General features: G+C 45.9%; 1 protein-coding gene across 1 annotated transcript in view; it reads left to right on the top strand.

Annotated features, from left to right (window-relative positions):
* The first annotated feature begins 7361 nt into the window (after positions 1-7361).
* The window catches only part of CDCP1 (CUB domain containing protein 1), a 54623-nt gene continuing 38409 nt past the window's right edge, over positions 7362-23575 (top strand). The window contains exon 1 of the mRNA XM_027826722.3: positions 7362-7812. Coding sequence (XP_027682523.2) covers positions 7764-7812 — 49 coding nt within the window. The 5' untranslated portion in view covers positions 7362-7763. The remainder of the gene's footprint in view (positions 7813-23575) is intronic.

Below are 23575 nucleotides of genomic sequence, written 5' to 3'. Positions count from 1 at the left end.
TAGAGAGGTAAAGAAAGCGATTCGCGAGTTTGGTCTGACTAGCACGTTTGTGCGTGGTCTCATTGAAGGGCTAGGTACTGGGTACTCCCTGATCCCTGAGGATTGGAAGGCGCTGTTGCGCATGATGCTGTCTCCCAGTCAGTATGTTATTTGGGTTAGTGAGTTTCGGCAGGAGGCGGACCGTCAGGCCCAGATTCATAGAGCAGCAGGTGTTAATGTTATTTATGACCAATTGGCAGGGGAGGGACAGTTTGCTACCGTTGAGATGCAGACTCGACTCCCTCAGGCCTTCTTCCCCCTCATTTCCACCTGCGCCCAGCATGCTTTCCGGAAGGTCCCGGATTCAGGCAAGCCTACAAAAAGCTTTGTCAGTATCCGTCAGGGTGCATCAGAGTCCTATCTGGATTTTACCAACAGATTGCAGGAGGCTATCCTCCGACAGGTGGATAACACTGCGGCAGCTCAGGAGATCCTGTTAAAAATGGCGGTTGAAAATGCGAATGAGGATTGCCGCCGTGCTCTCCAGACGGCGCAGGCCTCTGGCATTTTAGAGCTCTCAGACATGCTACGGGCGTGCCAGAACATCGGCACACAAGCCCATAAGGCTGGAGTTCTGGCTGCCGCCCTGAGAAAAACCGGGAGGGAGGGGAAGCGTTGTTACCGCTGTGGTAAGGAGGGTCACTTTCAGCGGGAGTGCCGCTCATCTAAGGCACCCGCTCGACCCTCAAAGAAGTGCCCCAAGTGTGGGAAGGGCTATCACTGGGCTAATCAGTGTCGTAGCGGGTCGGAAAACCGCGCGACGGGTTCCCCCCGAACCCAGGACCAAACGGGGGTGTTTCCCACTCAGACAACCGTTCCTCTGCCTTAAAATCCATAGACTCTATGAGGGCGGCGACTGCTGGAAGTGCAGGGCTTGATTTGATCATGCAGGAGGACACTGATTTTCGGCTGCCAGGGGAGGTCTGCGCCATACCTACCCAGGTGACGGGACCTCTCCCTGCCGGCTTTGTGGGTCTCGTTCTCCCTCGCTCTCATGCAGGGAAACAGGGCTTTTGTCATCCCCGGGGTCATTGATGCCGACTACACCGGCATTATTAAGGTTCAGGTGTGGACTCATCTTCCACAGTCGCTCCCGCGTGGACGGTCAATTGCACAATTGATTTTAGTCCCCTATCAGGTGCCAGCTGCCGAGGATCGAACTCGGGGCGGAGGCGGCTTTGGATCAACGTTGTCTCACTCGCCGTCTCCCAGCACGTCCTCTCCACTTGTCGCTTTGACAATGTCAGTCCGCCCCTCGAAACCCCAGTTAACACTTCTCTTAAATGATGTTCCCTTCACAGGGCTGGTGGACACTGGAGCTGACGTTACGGTGATTCGTGATCCGGAGTGGCCGGTTAGTTGGCCTACGGTTCCTTCTAAAGAGTTGTGGGGGATCCGGGGTAGTAAACCCGGGCGACAGAGTTTGTCTTGGGTCACGGTCTCTAAACCGGGAGGCCGTGCCCTTGCTACTATCCGCCCTTTTGTGCTCCCTGTCCACCTCAATATTTGGGGCCGTGATTTACTTACAAAGCTGGACACCACCCTCGATATTAATATCTGATGGCTCAAAACCCTCCCTCACCCACATTGCCCTCCGCATTACCCTTGGTATGGCAATCCTTAGAGCCCGTCTGGATTGACCAGTGGCCCCTCCCTCTAGAAAAGCTGAAAGCGCTTCATTCGCTTGTGCAGCAGCATTTGCAGGCACAGCGCTTGGAGTGCTCTACTAGTCCCTGGAACACCCCGGTGTTCGTTATTAAGAAAAAATCTGGTGCTTGGCGGCTGTTACATGATTTAAGGGAAATAAATAAACGCATCCAACCTATGGGCCCCTTGCAGTTTGGCTTACCAAATCCAAATTTAATTCCTCAAACCGATCAGCTCTGTGTGTTAGATTTAAAAGACTGTTTTTTCACCATCCCCCTTTGCCCGCAGGATCGCGAAAAATTCGCGTTTACGGTGCCACAATATAATAATCAGCAACCCTCTCAAAGGTATCAGTGGAAGGTCTTACCCCAGGGAATGCAAAATAGTCTGACCTTGTGTCAGCTTTTTGTGGATCGGGCCCTCACCCCTTTCCGTGCCCGGTACCCTACGCTAAAGGTCTACCATTATATGGATGACATTTTGCTTAGTGGTCCCCAGGTCACGGAACAACAGATTGAATCTTAGTCTCAAATTCTCGGCCAAAATGGCCTGCTGGTGGCACCAGAAAAAATCCAACGCTCTTATCCCTACCACTACCTCGGCCATAAGGTTTTACAAACCTTTGCTGCTCCGGTTCGTCCGGCACTAACTCTACCTCAACCCCTAACCCTTGTTAAATTACAACAGATTTTGGGTCATTTAAATTGGATTCGGCCCTATTTTCGTCTGCCCACCTCAATGCTGCAGCCGTTGTTCGAGCTCCTACGTGGAGCCCGAGAACCGGGTGCAGTTATTGCCATCACCGAAGAGCACCTTGCCTGCATTCGACAAATCAATGCAGCATTGAGTCAGCAGTTTGTGGACAGACCCCCTGAGGTCCGTCCCCTACGGTTGATTCTTCTTGCCACCCCTCATACGCCCACTGCGGCTCTGTTTGTACCCCGTACGAATACAGCCGTCTCTATCATAGAGTGGCTGTACCTCTCCTCCACTCCTCCTCGGAATATTTACCCCTATCTAGATGCCCTGTCTGATCTTGTTCGCAAAGCCCGCCACCGTGCAGTGCAACTCACTGGCACTGATTTAGTTGATATTGTGTTCCCCTTGTCCCGTAGTGAATTTGATTCCTTGTGCCACACCTCTTTGGCTTGGCAGGTTGCTCTTTGTGATTATGTGGGAGAAATTTCTTATAATCCCCCAAAAGATCCTCGGTTGGTAATTACCCAAAAGGTGCCTCTAATTGTTCATCGTCTTAGCCACTCTCAACCCATTGTTTCTGCTATTACTCTTTTTACTGATGGCTCTCCACATCGAGGTGTAGTCACCTATCAGTCCGGTGACCCCCCTCGCTGGCATTCTCGTTTTACACTGCCTCAGCGTTCCGCGCAGCGCTCGGAACTGGCTGCTGTTATTTTGGCCTTTCAACTTTTTGCTGATTGCCCCTTTAATTTAATTGTGGATACCCATTATGTTTATCAAGTGATTGATCATTTACCCCTTGCCCTTATTACCCCTCAGGTCGATGCGGACCTCCTTCGCCTATTTTTGTCTTTGCAATATCTTATCTCCACTCGTAATTTTCCTTATTTTGTTGCTCACATTCGCAGTCACACCCCTTTGCCTGGGTCACTCACTGAGGGCAATGCGCGCGCCGATCGCGCGCTACGTGGTCAGGTAAATTCCCTTTTTTCTGACCCCATTGAAAGCCATGCCTTTTTTCATCAGTCTGCCTCTGTTTTGGCCAGGCAGTTTCATATTCCTACTGATCATGCACGTTCCATTGTTCGTTCCTGCCCCCACTGTGCCGCTGCTGCCCCTACCTTTTCTTATGCCGTTAACCCCAGAGGTACCGCAGCGAATCAGTTGTGGCAAATGGATGTCACTCACGTGCCACAATTCCGCCCCTATTCCTTTTTACATGTTTCTGTGGATACTTATTCGGGATTTCTCTGGGCAACCCCACAGCGTGGGGAAGCCACTGCCAAAGTGATTCACCATTTGCTAGCCTGTTTTTCTGTTATGGGTCGCCCAAGCCAGATTAAAACGGATAACGCCCCAGCCTACTGCTCCACAGCTCTCTCCACCTTTTGTGCCCGATGGGACGTCCGTCTTAAACACGGGATCCCTTATAATTCCACGGGCCAAGCCATTGTTGAACGTGCCAATCGCACGCTCAAAACCTTGCTTGATAAACAATTAAAACAAGGGGAGCTGCGTCTCCGAACCTTAGGAGACATTCAACAACAAATGCATATCCTTTTGTTTACTTTAAATAACTTAACGCTGAACGCAGATCAGCAGACCCCCGCGGATCGGCATTTTCACAAATCTGAGGTACTGGAAAGACCGCGTGTCTTTTATCGTCAGCTGCCTGATCCGCAGTGGCTGGGCCCAGTACCTCTAATCACTTGGGGTCGGGGATATGCTGCGGTGTCTCTCCCTGCAGGACCGTTGTGGGTTCCAGCCCGGTGTGTGCGACCGGCACTGAAACAGCATGGCATGGCGCCGGGGGCTGCCGAACCCCATACCGGAGTTTCAGCTGACCTTGGAGGAGAACGCGGTGCCTCCCGGGTCGACAACGGCAGAACGGAAACGGAAGAGGCGTAGCACCCCAAGCCAGCCCGTGACATGGGGAGCAGTAAAAGCATTGGTCGCCGCGGCTCAACGAAGACTGGCGGCAAATCAACAGCCAGAGACTCCTGAGACTTTGTTTGTGGCGATTCTCGCCCAAATCACTGCTAATTCTGTACTGATTGTATGCTTTTTGTGCCTGCTGTTTCCTGTGGGGGTTGGCTCGGAAGCGCTTCCCCCGTTACGGGCCCGAATGACATATAACATATGGGAAAGGTTGGCTTCAATAGCAAATGTTACCCACTTTTGTTTGTCTAATTCTGTAGAAGCCGGAGAATTGTTAGGTACATGCCTTATTCCAGTATGTCATCACCCTGAGGAGATAGGGAATGAGACGATGCTCGCTGCTTACGCGAATCTCTCTTCCCAGTACTCTGGCATGGCTAATTGGGGCCCGGCCCACTATACCTTGCCTCACACGGCTATATCCCTCCACACACCGTACCCGGCCGGGGCCAACAATGTCACCTGTGCGCGTGTGGTTAACTGCACTAGTACAAAGGTGCCCTTGGGCTGTCGGCAAATTTCTCAACCCTTTTTAAATTGTTCCCATGCTGTAAATGTTTCATACAATTATGGCCATATCATCCTACCATCAGGGTGGTTTTTTACCTGTGGCTCGCGCACCTTTAGTTATATTCCTGCAAATTTAAGTGATGGCACCCTTTGCTGTCTTAGTAGAATGACACTTATATTGCCTTTTGCCAGTCAAAAGCGTAGTAAAAGAAATGCACCCCTTTCCGAAGATTGTATCGCAGATGTCAATCTTCTCAGCCGCTCTGAGTATACCGCCTTAGCGGCCTCTATTGTTGGGGTCCCCGGGCTTGCCACTTATACAGCCAGAACCCTAAATGCCCTGGCATGCTTTGCAGCGAAGGCAATTAATACAACATCCAAGGCAATTGCCCTACTTAATGCAGAGCAACATGAATTAAGGGATGCAATTTTAGATAACAGAGCAGCCATTGATTTTCTGCTCTTGAAACATCACCTAGGCTGTTCCACGTTTCGGCATATGTGTTGTTTTAATTTAACTGATAATAGTCGTTCCATAGAGACTAGACTGGCTGAACTGGCCAATCTTACGGCACACATACGTCAAGATGTGGGGTTTGAGGGCTTTTGGAATTGGCTTACAGGTTGGCTGCCATCTCTAGGCTGGCTGCGACAATTTTTCGGTTATGCTGTGTTTATAATCATTGGGCTTATTTTTTGCTGCTGCTGTGTACAATGTATTCCCTCTCTGCTAAGGCTATGTAGAGATTCGCCCTGGCAAGCTCCCCGAGTTATGTCCTTGCCTATTTGGGAGTTAAATTGCTCGCAAAAGCAAATTGACGGCTCCCATGAGAGGGCCGAGTATAATTAAACAAAAAGGGGGAGATGAAGGGCCCATGTTTGGTCCATCCACCTGCAAACAGTCAGGGCACACCCTGACCGTTGTGAGGAGCAACACATTGCTCCGTCCAAGGACGAGGACCAGATATGAACCCTGGGAACTTGATTAAAGGACAGTAATCATGGGAAGCTTCCTTGGCTTGGCCTTAAGGCCTGAGAATTAAGAATGTAGTAGATAGAAGCTGAAAAACAAGAATATTAATCAATGTCATGCATTCCTTTGCAGTGAAAGTAGGTAATGTGCAGGGGGGAGAAATAGAATAAAGGAGAAGGTGGAAAGCTGACAGGCAGCAGCCCATTTCAGCTGACCAGCTTGCTTGCTTGAATAAGTCTGTGTTCTGTCTCATCATTGAACCGCCACAAATGGGCTTTTTGCCACTGACATCAATAGCAGCAGGATTGATCCCTTTTGCATCAACTTTGGAAAAAAGTGCAATTAATAGTTTCACAGAATCATAGTCTTTTCCATCTCTAATTGCGATCTCCTAACAGTGTAAGATTATTCCTTATAGTATATTCTCCAGTGTTTTTCAGAGTCCAGTTTTACGTGACTCAAGCAATGGTGTTTTCACTTGTTCCCTTAAGAAACCACTATACAGTACAGTCTAGTACATCTCACCATGAGGTTATTGTTCTTGATGTTCCACCTACATTATCGTTTTTCAGTTTCATCCCATTACTTCTAGATACTGCCCCCCTTGCCCACCCTAAACATGACATCTTTTATGGAACTTTCACATTTCAAATCTTTTAGGCAGCTTAATCCATCTTCCCTCATTATTCAGGGGATATTAAAAGCTAAATTTGCAAAACTGATAGATTTAAAGGAGCAAAGCAATACTTAAAGCTTCCCATTGAACCTTCAGAAAAATAAAAGCAAGCCTGATACTAGCACATCAACCCAATGACCCTCCAGAATTCAACAGGAACGTCAAAGAACTTTGAGATGATCTCAAGTCTCTTGTCCAGTCCTCTGGGGAAAAGGCGTGTAACTTCTAGTAAATCTGAGCACAGGTCTAGGGGAGCCAGCAAGTCTTCTTGGTTCTGCCAATGGCTAGCTGTGCAGCCTTGGACAAGTAACTAAAACTCTGCCTTAGTCCCCCATCTGCCAAATGGGGGTAATGCTTAGCTACTTCTAATGGGGGTGCCATGAAGATTAATTAGTTAATGTTTGTAAATCATTCGAAAATGAAAAGGGATAGATAAGTGCCAAGAATAATTACTAACATAGGGAGGCTGTTCAAGACAATCTGTACTCTGGGCTAAACTTCAGTGTGAGTGATGCCCTTCTCCTATCCCTAGAACACAGATTTACAATGCAGGGGGAGAGGGCAGAAGGCAAGTCTCCCTGGAGGGAGACTTTCAGGGGGGCACCTCAAAGTGGGGGGAGTCCAAGGTGCTGCCCAGATTTCAGCGATGTCCTGAGGTATCCAGTGGCAGCTGTCATTCAAAAGGGAAGCCTTACGCCTGGCCCAGTTCCGGCCGGGGTAACTCATGGTCTCTGTGTGTATATAATGTCTTCTGCAGTTTCCACGATATGCTATGCATCCGATGAAGTGAGCTGTAGCTCACGAAAGCTCATGCTCAAATAAACTGGTTAGTCTCTAAGGTGCCACAAGTACTCCTTTTCTCTTCCGCCAAACTAACCCCCCTCCCTCCATCGTTTCAGCGGGGCTCAGTATCCTTCCCCTCTTCCCATCCTATAGCAGGGGATGCAAGGGCTGTGCGCTGTCCAACAGCTGCCGCCCTCCCCCCCAGAGGTGGCTGCCGTCCCGTGCTGGGCAGGGCGGCGCGTGGAGCCCTTGGGACGGAACAGTGACTAATGACAGCCCCGGTTCCCGCTTGTCAGCCGCGGCTTCTCCCTGGCCCGGGAGGAAGAGGCGGGGTTTCACCTGGAGCCCGCGGGGAGGAGCTGGGGCTAGCTGCTGTCTCGCAGGTACAGGGCAGAGCAGGAAGCAGCAGGGCGCCCGTGGCAGCAGGGGGCCCCTCATCCGCGCCCCGAGGAGGAGCAGCCTGCGCACCCGCCCGCCCGGGGCTGCTGATGCTGGGAGATGGCGGCCGGGCTCCTCCTGGCCGCGGCTCAGCTCCTGCAGCTGGCAGGTAAGCGGCGCGGGGCGGGAGAGGCGGCGCGGGGAGCCGGGGCGGGAAGTTCCAGGGCAGCCGCCCGGGGGGGCTGCGGCGCAGCGAGCCCCTGGCGCCGGCACCGCGGCAGAGCGCGGGAGCCCAGCGAGCCCCCGCCGTGAGCCGCGCCCGGGAAGGGGGGCTGGGTTCAATCCAGGGCGCCTCGGGGCTTCAGCCCGGGGCGCTCCACAAGCCTTTGCTCACCTGCCTGAGGTGTCCGCCTGGCTGCTTGCCGTGCTGTGGGTCCCAGGCTCCTAGAGAGACAAGGTGGGGGAGGGAAGATCAGTTATTGGACCAACTTCTGTCGGTGGGAGAGTCGCGTTTCCCAGAGCTCTGTCTTGGACGCGAGGAAAAGCTCTGTGTGGCTCCAAAGCTTGTCTCTCGCCAACTAAAGTTGGCCCAATAAAAGATATTGCCCATCCCAGCTTGCCACTTTGCCTTGTAACTATTCTAAAAAGCCAGCATTCAGCTCTGATGGGTGGGGGCATGGGCTTACACCAGGCATGAATTTAGCCACCCAAGTTTTCCCCCCCCAGGTTCTTGCTTTTCCCTCTCCGGAGTCTGTTCTTTCTTACACTTTTCAGTGGAGGAAAGGCTGCTCAGTTAGTTTCGGTCTGGCCCTCTTGGGCATAATTTACAACAGTGTTTGGAAAGGAGAGTCACGAGTTGCTTTTATTTGTATCTCCCTTTGCAAGTGTTTTATTTTTTGTGGCGGAGGCAGGGCCAGCTTTCTTAAAGGGGGCAGCTCTTGGTGTCTCGATGAAATTGTCCATCCTGTTAAAATCTGACTCTCGTGTATGTGTTTCATGCAGACAGAAAAGCTATTCATTGCATGCTCATTTTTAAAATAATACATTAAGATCTCATCTAGATGCTAATGACATACCCCAGTAATTTGTATGCGGAAGCTGGTTGCTCCCTGCTTTGCCCTTTTTTCATATGGCTGTACTAATGTGTTGCAGTGATCTGAGAAAAGCTGTTGGTTTTAGCCTTCAGTCAAGATACAGTGAAACTTGTAGACACAGTGGCGTAAAATAAGAGTGAAGTTAGTTTTAACTTGGGGTACTTTAAAACTAGGTTCATAATTGAATAACTGCATAGTATCTTAATTTTAAACTGTTGCCTTCATATCTAGAATCCCATAAACTTTCATGCTTCTCTCTTAAAAACTCTTTCAGATATTCTAAGTCGGAAGTAATGTGTCCACATATAACTCAACTCTACTCTTTAAAATGAGAAGTATTTTAATACTTCCACTTTTCAAAAAGCTTTTGTAATTTAGAGCTTTAACTGCATACAGTTCTTATCTTTTCTTAGCTTTCTTTGTACTACCCCACAATAGGAGCTATATTTCCCCTGATGTGTGTAAACACTAATAAACCCTATAGAGTTTGATGTGCACTAGTATTGGCAGTGAGTTGCCAGAATTAGGGTGGCACATTTTTATTTAGGGTGACTCTGCGTTTTGAGAGGAACAAGTTCCATAAATTCCTCAAACTGCATTCTGGCATTCTAGGACATAATTTCAACAAAAATTTATTGACAGGAGAACACATTGTTTTTAATCTTACCTGAAAATGTCTTGATTTCTCAAGTACAGTATAGGGAGAGAGACATTTTCTGATCCTGCAATCCTTACTCTCACAAGAAGTCTCAGTGAAGCCTTCCATCCAGACAGAGGGAAAGGAAAGGGAATTGCTCCCATAAGTAAGGGTTGCAGATTTGTGCCCAAAAGTTGTATTGCTCTACTGGGATGCTTGATATTAACCAGCACCACCAATTATCTCTCATTACAAATTTTATTAAGTTCTGTCCTATAACGCTGAAGAAATTCAGACTCAATTTTTGTAAATGTCCAAAGACTGTCTGCTTGTAAGAATGGAGTAGGCAGAGCAGAGATACAGCATGATCTGCGTGCACATCCACAAACCTAAAAAAAAGCGTGATGCTTATTTCTAGTATTATCGGCCTTGATAATTGGATTCACTTCCATGCAAAACAATTGCAAAGTTTGAATATGGAAAAAACACAGTGTCTGTACAGTGTGATCTGAAATTCATGTCTATTACTTCTACTACCTTGAGGAGGGATAGGCCATATTATTCAGGATAGTCATGGCTTTGAGCCAGGTAAGCATAGCTAAATGTTGACTAAATAACCAGACAGCATTGTGATTAAGCTTTTAAATTGTCTAGTCTAAAATTTCCAAATGATATATTTTCATCTGTGTGGAAGGATTTGTGAGCATAGCCCATAAGTATCAAATTATAACTATACACCCAAGTCTCCTCAAAGGATGATAAAACAATACCTCTATAGGGCACTCTTCTTTAGAAAAGAAACATATATGAAACTGAGCTCTTTCTTTGTAAGAGGGAGAAAATCCAAGCATCCTCAAGGCCTCCCAGGAGCTAATAAACCTTTAAATCGTGGTATATTTTTGGCACATGACACTGTGGATCTAGATCTTCATTGACATGTAGGGCACCCTGTTAACTTTCTGGGAGAACAAACTTCCTCCTTTCTGGTCTCCCTGGTATATACGTTGCTCCCTCTGATCCAACCAAAATGTGGCTATTCAAACTGTCTCTCACCTACTAATTTGGCTGTGCCACCACCCGCTTTGTGTCTTTCCTCTAGTTCTCTCTTACACACCACATAACATTTAAACTTCCTGTCCTTGCTTTCAAGACCCTACTCAACTACATCCTAGCCTACATTTCATATTTCCTCTGTTGTCACCTCCTCTTCCCTTATACCCTTTATGTGCCTGTACTGAGTGGGTAAAAAACATCCAGATCATAATTATCCATTCACTCGCACTGCTGCTATTGTTTTACACCTACTTTATGCAGGAGTAAATGACTACTTATGCTGCAAAGCAGTGGGAATTGAGTCCTCCAAGTCTGTTTGGTGATTCGTAGAACCAAGTTGTGAGAGAGGAAACTGGTTTGTTATCTGAAATGGGAGTTCTGGTTGCTGCCTCTATCCCCAATTTAATTTGATCTTTGAATTCTAAAAGCCTTTTCTCTAATTAGAATATAAAATAACATGTGCATAGTATACAATTGTCTTAGAGTGGTAGCAAACAAAATTCCAGAGTAAAATTGTGCATATGGGGAATTGTTGGGGCAGGATAAATTAGAGACTGGAGGATGAGGTAAGGAAAAGGACAACCAGTCTATTTTTGATTTCACAAAATATATTTTGTTATTTGTACAGAGGCATAGTCCAGTGCTTGGAGTGCAGGTCTGGAAGTCAAGAAATATAGGTTCTTTTTCTTGACTGCTGCTGATGGTATGACCTTGGACAACTCATGGAACTACTGTGTTCCTCAGTCTGTAAAATGAGGATGATGATAGTTATCTACTTCACAGGGGTGTAATGAAGATCACTAATGGTTGTATGTTTCTTGGAAATCCTTCACTAGATAGTACAAAGTATATTTACTCAGGCTGGTTGAAAATTTTCCATCGAAACAGTTTTAGGGAAAACTGCGTTTTTGATTAAACAACGTTTTAAGAAAATTGTCTGCCTTTTGTGGATTTTTTTTTTAAATGATGTAAAAACTGAATGCCAAAAACTGAAATATTTCAATTTGGATACGCTACTGTAGGGCTTCATGGGAGTGTTAGTTTGGTTGTGTCATGTTCTCATTCTTCTGTATGGACTGTACTGCCTATTGGACTACATCTCCCATGATGCACCACAGCCGGGGCTTGGTGTTCATGGTGCATCACAGGAGTCCAGCCAGGGAGCTCAGCCTATGGAGAAGAATGGGAGCATGACACACCCAAACTACAATTTCCCAGAGGCATCAATACAGCATTTCTGAATTGAAATATTTCTGTTTCTGGATGAAATATTTCAGTAAAAAAAATTAAAACTTTCTATAGGGAGCAAAAATAAAACATTTTCTGACAATTTTTTAACTTCAGTTTTGGATTTAGAGTCTGTAGTTATATGGAATGACTCCTCAATCCAGAAGCGGGTTACTAAGGAGGAAAGGGATTCTTCACCTTTAAGAAATTCTTGCCTGGTCTTGGGCACTGAAAGTAGAATAGAACATTCTTTTTCTTTGTGTTTTTATTTCCCCCTCTTTGCCTTAAAATCACCACAGCTGGAATGTTGTTCTTTCCCCTGTTTTGAGTTATTACGTGTTCATGTGAATGAGTCATTTTTGAATGGAATTTTCTTTTTGTGATTCAGAACACTCAATACACGGAATCTTTCATAAAAATAACTGCATATTTCAAAACACTTCTTAATGCTTTTCCCTCTGACATCCACCCATCCCCCCTCACTTCGACCTATCTTTTCCTCCATGGGCCTGTCTACACTTGAAACTTTACAGCTGTACAGCTGCTGAGAGGCACCTCCCTGAGAGGCAGTAGCTAGGTCAATGGAAGAATTCTTCTGTCAACCTAGCGCTGTCTACAGCAGGGGTTTGGTCAGTTTACCTATATTGCTCAGGAGTGTGGATTTTTCACACCCCTGAGTGACATCACTAGTTTGACCTAACTTTTTAGTGTAGGCCAGGCCTCATCAAACTACAATTGGGAGGCCACAGTATTTCATACAGAGGAAAAAGTTGCAAAGTGGTCATTCTCATGGAATCTTCACTGATATATGGCTGGAACTACAATCACATCATTTCCTTTAGCTAAATTGTTTTATAAAACTAAACTGAAGTGTAAATCAAGAAGCAAAGGTCTCTACATCATGGTGATGCTCATTCCAGTCAAGTATGGCTGATTGCAAGTCCATCTGGGGTGCCATCAGCACCCTTCATGGGTTTAATTAGAAGGAGTCTCTCTCTCTCTCTCCTGGAACTGATCAAGCTCTTCCTGCTAAAACTCCCCTGGGAGAGCTATGGATTTTGTTGCTGCCCATGTTTAAAATTGTTTTTTGTCATCTTAAGAAGATTCTCTTGTCTCCCCTCTCCCCCCAAACGTATATCATGCTAAAGGGCCCCCCTATTCAACTACACCTTTCTTGGTCTTCCTATCAGGATCCTGTGCCACTCATTCATTTAACATGCATTGTTCTAATTATTTTCAAAGCAGCCTCTGTGTTTTTCAGATGCAGTTTTGCGCTCACAGTAAATTACCAGGAAAAAGTATGAATGAATTATAAATGGGAAAAATACAGATATAGATATCCACAAAAATGGGAATCTAGTTTGAAAATCAGGCCTCTAACTTCTTGAGTCTAATTTAGGAACATTTACTTTGAAGCACTAATAATATAATTAAGCATAATTTTGTGCCGTCGTCAAAGATGAATGAATGGCATTAAAACAGGTCTTAAGTCATTTTGGGACTTAATCTGCATTTGTAATTTTGGTCTTTAAAATTTCACTGTTATATTAAGTGAACTCACAAATATTGCTGGTATAGTTCTCCTCCCCTCATCTGTATGCTGCAATTAATTTTTTCTCCTCAATTGATTGATCTGAGTGATATCTATGAAACTGAGGCTACAAGACTGCTATATGTAGTTTTTCCCTTCAGAAAAGGATACTAGCTTATAGGCTTTTTTGTTCTTCTTTATCAGTGACAGTACATAGATAATAGCCTTGTTTCTGCTCTCGTTAAAGTCAGTGGGAGCTGGATTGTTTCCAGTTTGAAAAACCATTTTCATCCCTGATATAGATCTTTCTTTCTAAGAGCATAAATGGTGTGTATGCGTGTGTGCATGCTACATACTATAGTCAGTCTAGAATATTTAGTTTTTCTCTTCAGAAATTAGGATGGGTTTAGGGAATAGTTTACTTTTAAAAAAAATCAAGATAGCTCTAGTTCAGACAGGAAATAATTCATGGAAGTGTTACAGCCTGTATTATGCAGAAGGTCAGACTGGATGATCACAATGGTCTTTCTGGCTTAATAATCTATGAACCATGTATCTTATTTTTTTCCCTCCCTCCTGCTAGTAACATATCACCAGGAAATGTGCATTTCCCCCCCCCCCCCCCCCCCCCCGTCTTCTAGACTGTATTTTCTTTACTAAAACCTTTTCTGTCTGGGAGGCATCAATAATGTGGAGATAGTTTGAAGGATAAAATGGGGAAGGGGCGGTGAAAGTGTGTATTAATACTCTAAACTTTATAGACAGCTTTTGGCTGTGTGTATCTCACTGCAGAGAAACTCAGTTTGTGTGACCTCACATGAGAACATCAACAGGAGAATTTCCCTCACATTATGAATTAACAAACAACAGTTTTTTACAATGGGAGTAGTCTGGTGCTTGATGATGGTGCCGCAAAAAATATGCTAATACTTCCTTTTCGTATGAGTGGTACCTCATTCACAACTCTAGTCAGTTTCAAACTGTTGACAGCAGTGTTAGGAGGAAAGTGGCTGTGTGCAGGAGAACACATTGCAGTAAGTAGGATCTTACAGCCTGTAAATTGTGTGGCATTCTTCTGTGTGACTGGGGAAAAGGGGAGAAGGAGGCAGGCTGTCCAAATTGGAAAACGCCTCTATGTTCATTTTTGTCATAACCTGTAAGTATTTGTTGTGTAAGCTGTGACAGATGTGAAACCTTGGAAGCATGGAACTATGGCACTATGGGGCCCAGAGAATATTCATAAACTTTTGTATCCATAAATGTTATCTCTATCTTTGAATTAGAGGACGACGGCAAGCCTAAATCCCCTATCTGGAGACAGAGGGAAGTGGGTTCCCACCCATAAAGAGGTGGCAGCTGGGGGTTAAGACACAACAGAAAACATGCTTTATCAAGGCTGGCTTTCATCAACTTGGCTTGCTTTTTGATTTTTAGTAGAACTATGTGTGTGTTCAAAAGAAAAAACAAAACAAAACACCACCCCATCCTAGAGAGAGTTGAACAATTTTACCTTAATTTGTCTCCAACATGAAATGTTGGATGCACAACCTGAAGAACGACTCTTTGCTGGGACCCTTGGAACCAAGGAGGTCCAAACTCTGCTTTGTTTTACCAGTTCAACTCCACCAACACTAGTATACATGAGTTAGTAGTCATAACTACAGACCTCTGTCCACTAAGGGGGCAAGAATGTTAGAGTTGGATGGTTCTTTTGGTGTCAAAATTCATAAACTCTTTTGACAGATCGAAGTAAAATAATAAAATTTGAAAAAAATACTACCAGGAAATAGGCTTTTCCCCCCTCCTCAATGACTCGATTTAAAAGAAAATCAGAGAATAATAAGACCGTACATGAAAAGAAAGAGGTTTCTGCAAAGTCAGTGTGTCTTGGAAACACTACTAAATGTGATGTTTTTTGGAGCTATGTTTGTCTAGAGGTGGACAAACTGTTGCCATTGTATGACAACCAAAGGGTATGTGTGCAGATCATGTCAAACCAGACACTGTCAGATGTCTTGTTAGCAGGAATTTTGCATGTGGTAGGAAACCTTTGACCTAGCTGCTGGCAGATGTAGTTCACATCAGTGTACCTGTGTATAGATTTAAATTTTAATGATTTCGGCAGATAACTACATGTGGCATCTATAAATAGTAAGGAGAAAGGAGAGGAAATAAGAGAAGAAATATAGAAAAGTAAATACCTGCTTCTTGAAGTGAGTAACTCCAAAATGCCAACTATTAACCTGCTTCTTCAGGTTTCTGAGAAATGAGACAACCTTAGAACAGTGAGGGGAAGGCAGTATGTATGTTCTGTATCTTTTCATGTTCTAACAAGTCCAGTGTAGCTTGTATTGCAGCTTGTATATCCCTAATGATTCTGTTTGGGACTGATGATGTATAATTCAGCACAAAATTAGCGCTGAGACCTTCCAGGCTAGGCAGAGAGGGGAGGGACTACGGTGGTTTTAGCCACCATTGTGCCCTCCCAATTCTGGTCTGCCCCAGGAGCTGGAGAGATCCTTGGCATAGCTTCGGGAGTCCTGAGGACCTGTATAAGGCCTGGTCTATAGTTAAAAGTTGGTCCCAGACCAACATAACAATGCTAGCAAAAGCCCTAGTGTAGATGTAGTTATTTCAGTACTTTTGCCAGTACAGGTTACTCCATTCGGTATAAACTGTTTCTCTACAGGAGATGCTGGTATAACTGTACCAGCAAACCTTTTCAAGTGTAGACAAGGCCTATGTTTACGGCAGCCTACTTGGACTGCCCAGTATTTCAGCATTGCCACAGGCTGTGGTCTGCCCCCATCCCCACTCCCAACACATTCCCATCTCCAGGACTTATGAGGGGGTCCTTGGAAAGCAGCCTTACAGCTGTCTTCCTCAGTTCCTGCACTGAGGGAATCCTCCATTGGTGAGAAATAGGGCTTCTGGGCCCCTTTACATCACTACGGACCTCTTACATGGTGTAAAGGGGTGGGAGCAGTAGTCCGGATCTCAGGCTAAGTCTGTGGGATACATGTAACGTAAAAATATATGCAGAAAACCTAAACTGATGCAGTAGATCAATAGGAGGCAATTTGTGTGCCCTTCCTTAAAGGAGCACTTGAGGGAATAAAAGGAAAACTGGGGATTTGCTACCTGAACACTTGGAAACTGCACAGCAGGAAGGCTTCATCTCTTGGTGAAACCTTTAGAAGCTTCCTCTGATAATCTCCTGTGGATTTCATAGACAAGATTATTCTGAGATCTCCAAAGGCATTAACACCATTTGAATTTATTTCTTAAGACTTGTGCTGGAGGTGTTTGTAAATGTAATGCTCTAGACCAGGGGTCGGCAACCTGTCAGAAGTGGTGTGCCAAGTCTTCATTTATTCACTTTAATTTAAGGTTTCGCGTGCCAGTAATACATTTTAACGTTTTTTAGAAGGTCTCTCTCTATAGATCTATATATTATATAACTAAACTATTGTTGTATGTAAAGTAAACCAGGTTTTCAAAATGTTTAAGAAGCTTCATTTAAAATTAAATTAAAATGCTGATCTTACGCCGCCAGCCCGCTGCCAGCCTTGGGTTCCATTCACCTAGGCCGGCAGCAGGCTGAGCAGAACTTGCGGCCGAGACCCTGGCTGGCAAGGGGCCAGCGGCTAGAACCCCAGACCAGCAGCAGGCTGAGCAGGACCTGTGGCCGGGACCCCAGACCAGCAGTGGGCTGAGCAGCTCAGCCTACTGCCACTCAGTCCACTGCTGGTTTGGGGTTCTATCCGCCGGCTCCTGCCAGCCAGGGTCACAGCTGCCGGCCCCGCTCAGCCCGCTGCCAGTCTGGGATCCCAGCCCTGCCCACGTAGAGTGGGTACCTACCTTCTTCCTGGTTCTAGCTCCTTTTCTCTCTCTCTCTCTGCACTGAGCTGAGAGTGGGAGTGCACTGAGCACAGGGCTGGGGGTGAAGGAGCAGGCTGGGGGTTGGGGTGTAGGGTCTGGCCAGGAGCTAGAATGAGGGAGGGGGCTCAGGGTTGGGGCGGGAGCTTTGGGTATGGAGTACTTACCTGGGCAGCTCCCATTTGGTGCAAGGGTGCAGGTGGGAATTGCGGGGGGTGGGGAGGGGGTGCAGGAGCTCCCGTTTGGTGCTCGGGGGGGGGGGGGGCAGGGTATGTGTGGGGGGTGCAGGGGTCAGGGTATGGGGAGCTGGGTATGTGTGGGGGGTGCAGGGGTCAGGGCAGGGAGCTGGGGTGTGTGGGCTAGGGTCGTGGGGGTGCTCCCAGCCGGGGGTGTTCACGGCAGGGGGCTGGAGGTGATATGCCCTGATTCCACCCCACTTCCCCACCTCTTCTCCGCCTCCTCCCCGGAGCAGCGAGTGCCCTGCGGCTCCACTTCTCCCCTTCCTGCGCAAGGGCAATCAGCTGATCGGCAGCAGAGAGGGAGAAGAGGAGGGGCAGGAACTCAGCATGCTGGGGGAAGAGGCGGGGGAGGGGGGAGCTTGCCTGCCCTGCAGCAGCAGCCGGCAGGACCAAGCTTCTTCACCCTGCCCCCGCGGGGAGCGGAGAAGAGCAGGCCGGGGCAGGCAGGATTTTTAATGGCACGCTGCTGCCTGCCGGGGTCCCGGCCGCCGGCCCCGCTCAGCCCACTGCTGGCCTGGGTTTGACAGCGGCCTGAGAGGGGCCAGCAGCTGGGACCTGGCAGGCAGCAGCGTGCCATTAAAAATTGGCTCCCGTGCCATCGGTTTCCAACCCCTGCTCGAGACACCAGTTACATAAATTAAATATACTGTACAAATGATATAATATAAAGGAGTTGCTCATCCCATTTTGATACTGCCCTCACAAACATCAGGATAAGAAAATAAACTCCATCCAAAAGCTTGAGGGGGGAAAAGATGGGATATGCCGTGTGCCCAGAAAACAGGTTGATCTTGGCTGTGATGAAATGAGGATGGGAGAGTACATTCCAAATTTAAGGACCTCTTGGGAACAACCTTCCAGCTGCTCCCACTTCTATATCTAGGGAACTTATGCTTAAGTGCTTCAGCTGATTTCACTCATGGCAGTGTAGCACACTGAGGTAGGTAACATCTCAGTTAACCAACGTCTTGAACTAAACTCCATGCAGATACCTACTGGCAGCCAATGTAGACTCCAGAGCACTGGTGTAATTGTGCTCCCAGAATGAAGGCTGGGTTTGTGTGAGGGGGGTGCAGGGGACAGGGCAGGAGGTTGGGTTTGTGGGGGGGGTGGTGCAGGGGTCAGGGCAGGGAGCTGGGGTGTGTGGACTAGGGTCGTGGGGGTGCTCCCAGCCCCCTGTCCAGAGCGGTTCACGGCAGGGGGCTGGAGGTGATATGCCCTGATTCCACCCCACTTCCCACCTCTTCTCCGCCTGCTCCACTTACTACAGAATGTAGGTACTTGATTAGTAACTTCATTTTCCAAATGGCCTCAACATGTGGCCTGAGTTGAGTGCATTATGGCAAACTAATCTTGAGGTAACAATGTGAAGATAATTGTAATAAGGTACAGATTGTGGGAAAAGTCACACTTTTTCTCATCTGGCATGGGTGGAAAAGAGCAGTTGGCCATTGCCATGCTATCTGGGCATTCAGAAATAGCCAAGAATTTAGAAGTACATCTGTGTTAGAGGTTATGGTCCAATTCCTTAATTGGAGGCAGCTGTATAACTTCTGCCAGCTCTTCCATCTGCTTCCACCAATATTATGTGTGTTATATTGCACTCCATAATGTTTTATGGAAATATGCTCATGAGTGTGAATAGGATGTAACTGGAATATGCTTAATGCAAAAGGTCTCTTGTAAGGTATCATTACAAAGCTTATGATCTACTGAGTGTGTTCATCCTATTTGTTTGCATGAATTATTTCTGTCTGGAGTTAGGAAAATAAGATATAAACTTGTATTACTGATATAAACATATCAAGTGGAAGCCATTATGGGTGCTTCAGAATCAATGACCTGTAAATGGCTCTGTTTACTTGCAAACCTTCATGGGTACGTGCGTGCCAGCGCTGGAAGAATGGAGGCTGGGGTCTCACAGGACATGTGAACATGTCACCTGATGCTGGAATCCATCTTAAACCTGGTGCTTTTCCATTTAGAAGGAGGGGTGGGGACCCAGAGAGTCAAAAGATTCCTGCTTTGTGCCAAAGCCATAAAAGGGGGTGGAATAGAACAAAGGGAGCTGCCAGTCCTGAAAACACCCCTGCTTTCCACCTAAGATGTCTGCTGGAACTAACAAGAATTGTACCGGGGAAAGGATTGGGCCCAGACTAGGAAGGAGTCTAGTCTGTGAAAGAAGCTGATTGGAACATCTCTGAGGGTGAGATTGTACCTGTAATCAGTTTCTTAATGTATTAGGTTTAGATTTGCATGTTTTTGCTTTATTTTGCTTGGTGACTTACTTTGTTCTGTCTGTTATTACTTGAAACCACTTAAATCCTGCATTTTGTACTTAATAAAATCACATTTATTTATTAATGACCCCAGAGTAAGTGATTAATACCTGGGGGAGCAAACAGCTGTGCATATCTATCAGTGTTATAGAGGGTGGACAGTTTATGAGTTTACCCTGTATACGCTTTATACAGAGTAAAACGGATTTATTTAGGGTTTGGATCCCATTGGGAGGTTGGTGTCTGAGTGTTGGAGATAGGAAACCTACTGAGCAGTTTTTGGTTAAAGTCTGCAGCTTTGGGGGCGTGGACCAGACCTGGGTCTGTGTTGCAGCAGACTAGCATGTCTGGCTCAACAAGGCAGGGTTCTGGAGTCCCAAGCTGGCAGGGAAAATGAGCTCAGAGGTGTAATCAGCACATCATGTGACAGTCCCCAGGGGTTCTCTGTGACCGAACCTGTGACAACGTGTCTTGTCCAGATTAAGTTGCAGACTGTTAGCCCTCATCCAAGCCCCAAGTTCATAAAGACATAAGGATTTTTTCCACTTCTCTGGCACAGTAGGCATGATGGAAATAGAGCCAGCTGTCAATAGCATTCTGAGTGCATCACATCCCATGTCTTGTCACTAACCCTTCCAGGGGCCCCCTGTACATATGGGATGACAATATGGACTACTATGTTATCCTGCAGGAGAGAATGCTCAAACCAGAGGGACAATTGCCCATGGCTACCATTTGGGCTCTCTTGGTTTAAAAAAAAAAAAAAGAATAGAACCATTTGAGCAACTCAGTCTGCTTCTGCTAGAGTCTCCAAACAAGTCAAGAAAGCACTTTAAACAACAATATCAATAGCTGCTAACTGATTTAAAAGAATCAGCGTGGACACCTCATCCATTACTTGAAAGAGATGCCTCAGCTTGTGCAGTTTCCACCTTATAACTAAGCCTATAGCCTGATTCTCCTTGTAAAGGAAATCCGAAGACTCAGGTATCCACTTGAGCTGCCTTGCCAAAAGATTCTCCATGACTCTCCCAAAAATAGGAAATGGACACACATTGATAGTCAGAAGTTGGTTCCTTGAGCAGTGTTCTCATAATTGCTTCTTTGAGAACCACTTGTACCCTTACCACATCCCTGTAGCCAAACACTGATAATCTCAGGCAACAAAAGTCCATGTATTTCTGTAGTAATTTTCACCAACCAGAAAGGACAAGGCTCTGACTATATTATAAAATCACTTTATTGAAAGCCAAAGAACAGAGGGGGAGAGTAGCAGGACTGTGCATGGAAATAGAGAGTCCAGTTAGACTTATGCCAACCTTGAAATTCCAGATCTGAGTTCTCTTTGGGATGCTAACTTCTCATTTTTCAGAGTAGCAGCCCTGTCAGTCTGTATCTGCAAAAAGAACAGGAGTACTTGTGGCACCTTAGAGACTAACATATTTATTTGAGCATAAGCTTTCGTGGGCTACAAGGTTAGGGATACGTTGCATAAGAAAGCCCAGTCATGGGCAGTTCTATTACAAAATAGGTTTGATGTGGTGGCTTAATGTTTGTAAAGGTTCTAGGTACCAGAGAAGACATGTCTTTGTTGTGTTCCTTTCATTGGACCATTCTGACACTTCCTTATCCTGTTGCTGTGCACTCACTTTTTTGTCTTGTGCTGCATACTTTACAAAACTCGTAGCCAGCACAGAACTAGCATGGTGACTAAACTACCACTTCCTCCGAGAGCCCTACGTGGGACTATATTTTAAATCCCACTCCATCCCACCCTACTTCCACTCCCACCTGCTCCCACATTGTTTCTTGCATTTTTATTCCGCTCTCACCCACAAAAACCTTAGATCCTGCTAATCCCTCAAGAAACAGAGTCCCCCATGCTACTTTAACCAACCCGCCCCTTTTTTTTTAATCTATTACACAGTATGACAGGGTCAGGCCAGATGGCTACAGGAGAGTGATAGAAGGCAGATATATTAGGCCCAGGTTAAGAAAGTCCCTTTTCCTTGGGTAAGGTAACAGGGAAGGTTCCAAAACAATCAGGAACTTTCTGAAAACAATTAAGGCAGACAGGCTGATTAGAACACCTGCAGCCAATCAAGAAGCTGCTAGAATCAATTAAGGCAGGCTAATCAGGGCACCTGGGTTTGAAAAGGAGCTCACTTCAGTTTGTGGTGCGTGCGAGGAGCTGGGAGCAAGAGGCGCAAGAAGCTGAGAGTGAGAAGGCGTACTACTGGAAGACTGAGAAGTACAAACATTATCAGACATCAAGAGGGAGGCCCTGGGGTGAGAATAAAAAGGTGTTGGGAGGAGGCCATGGGGAAGTAGCCCTGGGGTTGTAGCTGTCACAGGAGCCACTGTAGACAGCTGCAATCCACAGGGCCCTGGGCTGGAACCCGGAGTAGAGGGCGGGCCCGGGTTCTCTCCATCCCCCCAACTCCCTACTTGATACCGGAGGAGTTGAACTGGACTGTGGGTTCCACCAGAGGGGAAGGTCTCTGGCCTGTTCCCGATCCACTAGGTGGATCAGCAGAGACTGTGGGGATTGTTCTTCCTTTTCCCCATGCTGGCCAGCAATGAGGCTAACTCGGTGAATGGCAGATTTGAGCCACGAAAGTGGCCAAACTGAGGGCTGCCGTTAACCTCTGTGGCAAGAAAATCCACCAATAAGCGCAAGACCCACCAAGGCAGAGGAGGAACTTTGTCACAATAGATAAATGGAATTCAGACACAATTTTTATGTGGTAAACTGACAAGAGATTTAGCGTTTTCCTGCAAATTCTGCAGTCTAGGTTTTTTGCCCACCCAATCCTGCCTACCACAAAGTACATTTTACCCACTCCTGCTCTTATGGCAGTGGGTCCTGGGGGACCTGCAGGATCCTAGTCCTGCTGCAGGGCTCTACTTCCTACCTTTTTATACATGTAATAAAATTTAGCGTTTTCCTGGAGTGAAAGGATAACTTCTGTAATAACAATTAATCTTGACAGACCCAAAATGTGTCTTAAAATTTGTAATAATCCTCATTCTGAAAAAGCATTCATTTCTCAAAGTAAAGTGCTGAAACTATGTAATTAAAGAAACATGCAAAGTACTTTACAAATCTTAACTACGTAGACCCCTATTCTGCAAAGCCTTGTGCTTGTGCTGAAAGTTAAGGATGTGAGTAGTCCCACTGGACTCTATAAATCTTTTCAGGATTGGGGCCTTAATGGTCACAATGACCTCCTGAAGGCAATCTGCTTTCCATCCTGAAGTATGAATCCTATAACCGTAATAAACTAGATGCTAAAATTAGGCCCAAACTGAAAAAGGCCATTGAGTTACCAAAGGAACAAGATTGCCACCAGAAAAATAAACAAGTACTGTAGGATGTTTAGATTGTAAGTGTAAACAAAAGCCTGTTTGCTTTGTAAGTGAATACTTCAGACTGATCCTGCTCTTTGCTGTATTTGTGGCAAACAAGATAAAAAGGGGATCTGAATCCTTGTTTGTACTACTTCCCTCAATCTTGGTTTGTTTAGTTTGATTTTGTCAAGCGGTCATTTTCAAATGGCCCATTAGTTCTATAGTGTGGTGTCAAGTCACTAATATCTTGCTCTGCAGGTTAAGGACTGTAAACAAAACAAATCTGGTGGTTAATTTTATCTTCACTATATCCTTCAAGTCATCAGCAACACTAATCAGCCTTGCAGATGGAATTGGGAGGGATTGCAGATTTAATTGGAGAATACGGATAAACTCGATAAAAGTAAAATCAAGAAAACGAGCTTCAATAAGGCAAATGTAAGAGAGGTTAATTAAGGAAGGTATAATGAAATAAACCTTTGTGAAATAAAGGCTAATCAGTAATGTCCTACAGAAAGATTTTACAGTTATTATTTCAGTATCAATTTATTCTCCACAACAACATTACCCATTGTTATTGCAAATATAAACAAATGCTACATTGGGATGTAGTACAAGGAGACTGCATTGTAAATCGAGTGA

This window comes from Chelonia mydas, chromosome 2 (assembly GCF_015237465.2).
Source record: "Chelonia mydas isolate rCheMyd1 chromosome 2, rCheMyd1.pri.v2, whole genome shotgun sequence".
Lineage (NCBI taxonomy): Eukaryota > Metazoa > Chordata > Testudines > Cheloniidae > Chelonia > Chelonia mydas.
Note: the sequence above shows the minus strand (reverse complement) of the source record. Positions and strands in the feature narration are given on the sequence as shown.